General features: G+C 52.5%; 1 protein-coding gene across 1 annotated transcript; it reads right to left on the bottom strand.

Moving 5' to 3' along the window:
- Positions 1–2,104: 2,104 nt before the first annotated feature.
- Positions 2,105–3,973, bottom strand: LOC119328709 (BAG family molecular chaperone regulator 1-like). Its single transcript, XM_037601681.1, has 2 exons — positions 3,209–3,973; positions 2,105–3,090 (listed from the first exon to the last, which is right to left on the bottom strand). Exons 1-2 carry the CDS (start codon positions 3,695–3,697, stop codon positions 2,608–2,610), a joined length of 972 nt encoding a protein of 323 aa, XP_037457578.1. The 5' UTR covers positions 3,698–3,973; the 3' UTR covers positions 2,105–2,607.
- Positions 3,974–7,739: the final 3,766 nt, after the last annotated feature.

Consider the following 7,739-nt stretch of genomic DNA (forward strand, 5'->3'; position numbering starts at 1 on the left):
AAAGGCAATAGCGGAATGATCATGCAACAGCCAAATGCATCAGCACGAGTTGCGTGTGTGGAAAAAAAGATATCTGAAGCTCTGATATCATGTTATGAAAGCAACTTATGTTACTAGGAGGCGAAAGCCATCACATGAGGATGCCAAAAGGCAAGAATACAAAAAGGCAAAAGTCATAATCAATATAACTCTAACACTCACCACATATTTAGGGATATCTAGTTATTGAAGACAAGACTAAGAATAACCTATTGTACATCACTTTTTATGTCTTGTCACACGATGAGTATAAGATAAGACAACTTTATTGATCATTGTACATGCTGTGAGGCCTTCGCACTTGGGAAGAATATGTCGGGATCGGTGGACACATGATCGCCCCCGTTTGGCTGCGCAAAGTCAACTACTCTGGCACCAACTCAAGAAGGCCATTGTTAATCACCGATCTATCTCCTAGAGGCCACGGCCGTGGATCCATGGAGTAGCAAAACAAAGTCCACGATCCAGCAGTCCAGCACTCGATATATGTACGACCCCAAACGTGTCCTATTAACGGGGAAAGCGGCACATGCGTGCTGCAACGCGTACAGATGCACACTCCTAATGGTATTGACCATACAGTACTTAGCACTGGCACTAGTAGGTTTTTTTGCTCGTGAAGAATACCTCTTCGACTTTTAGGTATCTGCATGCAGTCCCGCACACGTAAGGTCGGCGTCTGAGTGACAGAGGGCCGCGAGGAAAGGAAAGACCAGCAGCAGCAGCAGCTTAAATAACAAGTCAATGCAACGTTTCCTTCCTCCACAGGTCGACCAAACTCACACCGCACGCCTGGCTTTGCACCTAACGAGCTGTTGAGGCGCTACCGACAGGGCGACGCCTCAGTTCTAACTGCAAAATATGTGCAGCTGTACACGTGAATCCGTGCGCTCACCAAGAGATGATCTCTCACCCCATCTGTTTCTGTACAAGCTACGAGATGTGCAAGGCAAGGAAAAAGGACGGAGGCTTGTAGCGAACGAACTCATGTCAAATTGCCTTGTGCCGGCCCTTGTCGCCGTCGCCGTCGCCGTCGACGGCGACCATGCACCGGTGCTGAATTGATAGGTGAAAAACAGCTAGCCGCGTGCATGGAACAAATACAGCTCATTTGCATCTGGCCAATAATTAAGCTACTATACTTCATGGGTGCGCTCCTAGACTGCTATTCCTGCTCTTCCAACATACTCCTACTTGCCCGTATTTGCTTGGATTTTATTTCTATTTTCTTTCTTCCATTGATTCTTTGTGTGCAAGGAAGAAGCAGACTCTGAAACTACCAACCACTTGTGATGCAGATGCTCTGCACACTGCACGCGACCCCAAACAAATTGTCCTAAAATAAGACAAGTGTTCATAGTAGTAGTAGTATATCTGAATGATGGCTGCGATCTTGCCGTAGCAGTTAACACGGATGTTTATAAATCTTCCATTTCTCTTTTAAGGCTGTTCTTCCTACTAAGTTTCTTTCTCTTCAGGCCGTTGTTTGTTCCTACTACTACCTTCTTAGTGCCCAAAGTAGGTCATCTTCTAGTACTAGTTCCAGTGAACAGACTCTTACAATCGTTAGCATGGAACAGAATGAAGGTATGTAATGATCAGGTCATTAATACCAGAAGATCATTGTAAGGAATCAGCCTGTAATAATAGTAGTAATACTATGAGTATTGTTGTTTTTGCCGTACCATTCAATCACAGCTAACACGCACTGACCTAGCAACCACATGCATGGAAAGCATGCATGGAAGCTTCAAGCTTATACCAAGCACGCAAATATATGTATATCTCCTCAGCCCTGAGTTCCCAACAGCTAATGATGCCTGTCATGCCGACACGACAAATTCAGCATATACTAGAGGACACCGCATCCGCATGGAAGAAAGGGGGAGGAAGCCAGAGGTGAAGAAAAGGTACTATCCTACATTAAGGGATGGACAAACAAAGCCACCACTAGTGTAGTAGTGAATGGAACCTTTTGAAGAGACAAAGCTAACTACCCTGCCCTGGCAGATGCCTAAATAATTGCAACCCGATTGGTCAATCAGTGCTGCATTTGCACCTGCAATTAATCAATCCCCATCATCATTTTCCCTCTTGAATCAATACACCAGCTAGCATTTGTTTGTACAATGTTGGATCGATGGATCATAGTACAAGTACATCCCTCACGTATAAGACAGGCACATATAATGGTAATTGATGATTTGATGTAGTACACTGTACAATACTATACACAAATTTGCCGTGGAAATTCCTTCATCAACATAAGGCCACCACTTATTTGCAGCACAGCACACCCGATGCATGCATGCCTAGAGATCATGGGTGTGTGTGTGTATCTTCGTGTGGATTTGGGAGTCGCTGGGCACAATCATATCACTGGAGCTGTTGCCTTTTTTGAGGAGATCAATATACACTCGAAAGAGAAAAAACAAAGATGGAAGGAAAGAATGGAGAGAGAGAGAGAGAGAAGAAGGGAACAATGTGACAGTTGATGCGCGCCATGACCGAGATGAGGCTGATGAACGTGTACACGCATGTGGCTGGTGGGCGGGCCTGTCCCAACCTCTAGAAGAGCTCCCACTCGAACCTCGGGGACGGCGAGGTGGTGGTCACCAGCGCCATGGTGGACACCGGCGCCGGTGAGGAAGAAGAGGGCGTGGAGGACAGCAGGTCGAACGTATCCCAGCTCGCCGTCGCGGTCTGCGGCGCGGGGGCGGTCGCCGTGGTGGGCGCAGCGGGCTGGAACTGCCGGCGCTGCTGGTGCTGCTGCGCCGGCGGCGGACGAGGGGGCAGGTGCGGCGCCCGGGCCTTATTGGCCGTTGCAGCAGGTGTACTGTTTTTCTTGGTCATCTTGGCGCGGATGGCGTCCAGCGTCTCCACGTTCTTCTGCACCCGCTTCTCCTGGATCCGGCGCTGGTCCTTGACGTCGCCCTCGGCGACGATGGCGTCCAGCTTGAGCAGCTCGCTCATGAGCGCCTCGGTGAGCGTGACCAGATCGGCCTCCACCACCTTGCCGCCCTTGCTAACGATCGTCTCCAGCGCCGACACCTGCCACGCGCGCACGCCAAGCCATATCAACTCAACAGCCCATGGAACGGAAGCGCCGGCCATCCATGAATATCAACAAATATGGAGGAGGAGCTAGCGGTAAAGAAAAGAAGGTTACCTTGGAGGCGAGCTTGTCGACGTCGAGGCTGACGCGCGAGATGGCCTTGGCGGCGCGCTGGGCCTTGGCATTCCGGCGCTCTTCGATGAGGCGCTTGGCCTGGGCGGTGGGGTCCTCGAGCAGCGTCATCTTGGAGCGGTCCTTGACGCCGACCATGTCGAGGAAGGCCTTGGAGTCGCGCTCCCTGTCCTTGTACACCACCTTCTGGTCGTCCGGGTGCAGCCCCGTCTTCTCTGACATGAGCTTCTTGAGCTCCCCGAAGGAGGCCTGGGAGTTGATGTACACCTCGTGGTACACGCCGGCGTACTTGACCTTGACGCGGATGGTGGGGACGGGCGCGCCGCCGGGGGGCGGGTCCGAGTCCGTGGTGCGCTTCTGCACCAGCATGCCGCTGGGCCGGACCTCCCACACCTCCTCCTGCACCGCCGCCGCCACCGACTCCCTCATCGGGGAGAATGCCGCGGGCCGCTGGTCCTTCCCGCGCATCATCTTGGCTTCGATCTCCTCCCAATCAAGCTTGTATACTTCTCTGGTCAGAGCCGCAGCAGAGGCTAGCTAATCTATCTACCTAGCCTAATCAGCTTGCTATCGATGCTCTCTCTATGTGCAGGAAGAGGCTAATACAAGGAACCAAAATTGCGAGCCCAATTCGAGAAATCGGGAGGAGGGGGAGGAAGAAGAAGCAAGTGGGTGTCAGGTTGTGTGGGAGGGAGGGACAGGGTACAACTAATAGTAAGAGACAGGGCGGGGCGTGGCAGGGGGAGCAGAGAAATATTTATAGTGATAAACAAAAACGAAGCAAGCGAGCAACATGCAATAAAACAGCTGTTGGTGTGGGGCAAGATCTGGCAATTGCACATTTGCACCTGATCTCGCTGTAAATTGGCCTGGAAATTACGGATACCCAGGTTTTCACCCTGTGATGAGTGTCATTGATCGTACGGCTGGGCTGGGTGCGCAGGACCGGACAGGAGGTGGTACTCGCGCGCGGGCTGGGCGGTTGAGGTGGCGCGTTTCTGTGTGCGTACGCTTGGTCGATGGACGCGTCCGCTCCGGGTTGGTGAGGGGTTCGGGTGGGTGGCTCGGGTTGGTGGTTGGTTGCAATTGGCTTGCTCTGGACGGCTCCATCCATCGATGGATCTCCTCATCTGCTCCTCCTCCTCGCCGTCGTTGCCGGCCTTCGCCTCCAAGCAAAGCCAGGCCAGCCGCCTCTTTGTTGGCTTTCTTGAGGCGATGGAGCTCGCCACCTCACCGCTCCTATTCGTTCTCCTCCTACCTACCAGATTTCAATTGAATATACATATTTTTTTCATAGGGCACCAAGGATCGGTATATGCATGCTTCATGTGCACACCATTGTAAAGTCTTTTCTCCTTGTGAATCTTGGAGTGTACGTGGGAGTACGTACGTGGGTGTAGATCCAGCCCAAGTGTCGGTCTCTGGGAGGTGCCAGCGGGAGGAGCATCGCTCATTCGCCAATCATGCATGGCTTGGAAGTTGGGACATTCACACTTGTTTGCATGATCTGATTGTATACTAATTGTCCCTGCTATGATGGAACCTGGAACACTTGCCCTTGGTGTGCATGCGCACAGTACAGTAGACCTGACCTGATCGGTTCGTTCCGTCAGGCTGTAATCCAATTGCATGGTGTGCATGCGTGCATGTCCCACGCGACCTGAGTATGCTGCATGCACATGTGCCTGCCTACCAGATACTCTACTACCATCAGTACGTGGCTTTGGCCGCTGGCAACCAGCTACAGTGTAGTAGACAATAACGCAAAATGCTGCACCGCGGCCGTTCATTTAACCATGTTTCGCTAGCACTAAGCTGGCTCGGTCGCCCGGCCCCACCCCGAGAATATGGTGAGGGGCGAACACCCCGGAAGAAGACCAAACAAAGCGTGCGCCTCGCGGGCATGCAGCTGTGCCCAGCGCGCAAAACACGTGCAACAGTATGTTGGAGTTCATCCTCCTAATCAACGTGTCAGCAGAAAGCTCACTCACGATTGACAAATAATTAACCCGGCCTCGCATACCTCGACGCTAGAAATGAAAAAAAAAAGAGAGTTTTTACCCGCGCCCCTAACGTCGCGTGGAAAGGAGCGAGAATAGGCCAGCGAGTGCGCGTGGGGGCAAATCCGTACCGTCCTCTCGGCTGCCGGGCTGCCGCCACGTGGGGACATGAATCCTCCTCCCAGGGCCCACCTGTCATGCTCGGTTGATGCTACGTTCTTTCCCGCCGCGAAGCAAGAGCACCGACAGACGGGCGCATCGCAGGATCCTGCTACGCCTCCGCGGCTTCCCAGATACGTGATTGGAAAGGGACGGCGTAACCTACGGGAGACTCTGACCGCCCCTGAGGAGAGGTCGAGAGTCGAGACCGCGACGCTTGGGTGGCCCCCCTCGCCGGCGACGCGGCAACCACCGCCTCGATACGTACACACCGCAGAGCCCGTGCGCGACACGCCGGCCGGCCGGCCGGCCGTAACCTTTCACCTGCGTACATCAGCGAGGGTCGTGTGTATGAGAGTTTTTTTTTTCTTTGGAAACATACGTGATGATTGTTTCTTTCTGGAACGGACGACGACGAGGGACCTAATGTAAGGTGTTAGGCTTGCAAGTTGCAACTCGGACCTACCACCCATTTTGTTTTCGTCGGTGCTCGATCGTTACCTTGCTAGCTCACGACTACGCACATGAATTGTATCCCCAAAAAAGGAAAATAATTGCAATTTTCAGTGCTGTCTTATCTTAAACCTGCGACATAATATAAAGGAGGTAATAAAATATATTGTATCAAAAAAAGACTTTCGCCCCGTCTTATATATAAAACAAACCGCTCGAACCAATCATCCAACAAGGTTCATACCACACACGCGCGAAGAGTCAACATAGACAAGAGTACAGAAAAAGGGTTAATGCTGAGGGCACAGCTCAACAAGCCCTGAAAGCAGAAAAAGCACAAGGCACAACATGCAAGGTCCCAAGGAGCGAGTCACGGATCCAGCTCCTCAGTGAGGCCACGGGCCTAGTCGGGCTCCGGGGGTGGGGGCGGAAGAGGTGGCGCCACTCGGAAGGCCATCGCATGAAGGTCGGCGATGAGGGTGTCGATGGCGTCTCGATTCTGGGGGAGGCTAAGCGGCCGCCAGAGCTGCAAGTAACCACACAGTTTGAAGATCACGTCAGTTGCACGTCGAAGAGGTGTTCTTTGTATGACAAGTTTATTGCGGATGGTCCAAAGCGTCCATGCGAGCACCTCAACGCACAACCACCTAATGTGGCGGTGGCGGGGGGCGGAAGCGTTAATTTCCGCTAGCAAGTCCGGGAAGTTGGTGTTACACCAACGACCACCGACCGTATCGCGGAAGCACGTCCACAGGAATTGGGCCGTAACGCAAGAGAAGAAAATGTGGTTCACGTCCTCCGCCGTTCCACACAGGGGACACATCCCATCTCCCGGGCCATTGCGCTTGAGGACCTCAACCCCAAAAGGGAGGCGGCCACGAATCCACTTGCACAAGAAGATCCGGATATTCAGTGGAAGGTGGATGTCCCAAATCAGGCTGAACGGCTCAGGGGCCGAGGAGGGTGTCGGTGTCAAAACCGGCGGATCTCGGGTAGGGGGTCCCAAACTGTGCGTCTGAGGTTGATGGTAACAGGAGACAGGGAACACAATGTTTACCCAGGTTCAGGCCCTCTCGATGGAGGTAAAACCCTACGTCCTGCTAGATTAATATTGATGAGTATGGGGGTTACAAAAGTTGATCTACCTCGAGATCGTAATGGCTAAACCCCTAGAAGTCTAGCCTATCTGATTATGATTATGGTTCCCTGTCTCTACGGACTAAGCCCTCCGGTTTATATAGACACCGGGGGGGACTAGGGTTGTACAAAGTCGGTTACAGAGAAAGAAATCTTCATACTGGGACGCCAAGCTTGCCTTCAGAGTCCCATCCGGACACGGGTGAGAGTCTTCGGTCTTGCATCTTCACAGTCCATCAGTCCGGCCCACGTACCATAGTCCGGACGCCCGAGGACCCCCTAATCCAGGACTCCCTCGGAAGCCCCTGAACCAGGCTTCAATGACGAGGTGTCCCGCGCGTAAATTTTCTTCTGCATTGCAAGGCGGGTTCCTTCTCCGAACACTCCAACACAGTCTTCGGACGCAACGAACATGTCCGGCTCTACAAAACAAATACCACACACCATCGCTGAGGAAATAATATTTTGCAAGTCCAATCCGCTAATAATTTTTCTGTGACGTGATATCATGTTCCGAGACGCGGTTTCATTGGCACGTCTTGTCGAAGCAGAGATCGTGTCCCCTTATTGGCGGATCCTCATCAACACGGACGTGGGTATTCCAACCGCCCGGTTGGCATGATTCCTTAAGAATAGGCAGGTTTCAAGGTCGAAGAGTAGGCGTTCGATAGTTATTACCTTTATAAAGGGACTACGACCCGTCTGGCTTCTTTACGCCAACCCTTTCGTCATCCTCTCCAACCTCGAGCTCCAGCGCCCAAAGT

The sequence above is a fragment of the Triticum dicoccoides genome, chromosome 7A, assembly GCF_002162155.2.
Source record: "Triticum dicoccoides isolate Atlit2015 ecotype Zavitan chromosome 7A, WEW_v2.0, whole genome shotgun sequence".
Lineage (NCBI taxonomy): Eukaryota > Viridiplantae > Streptophyta > Magnoliopsida > Poales > Poaceae > Triticum > Triticum dicoccoides.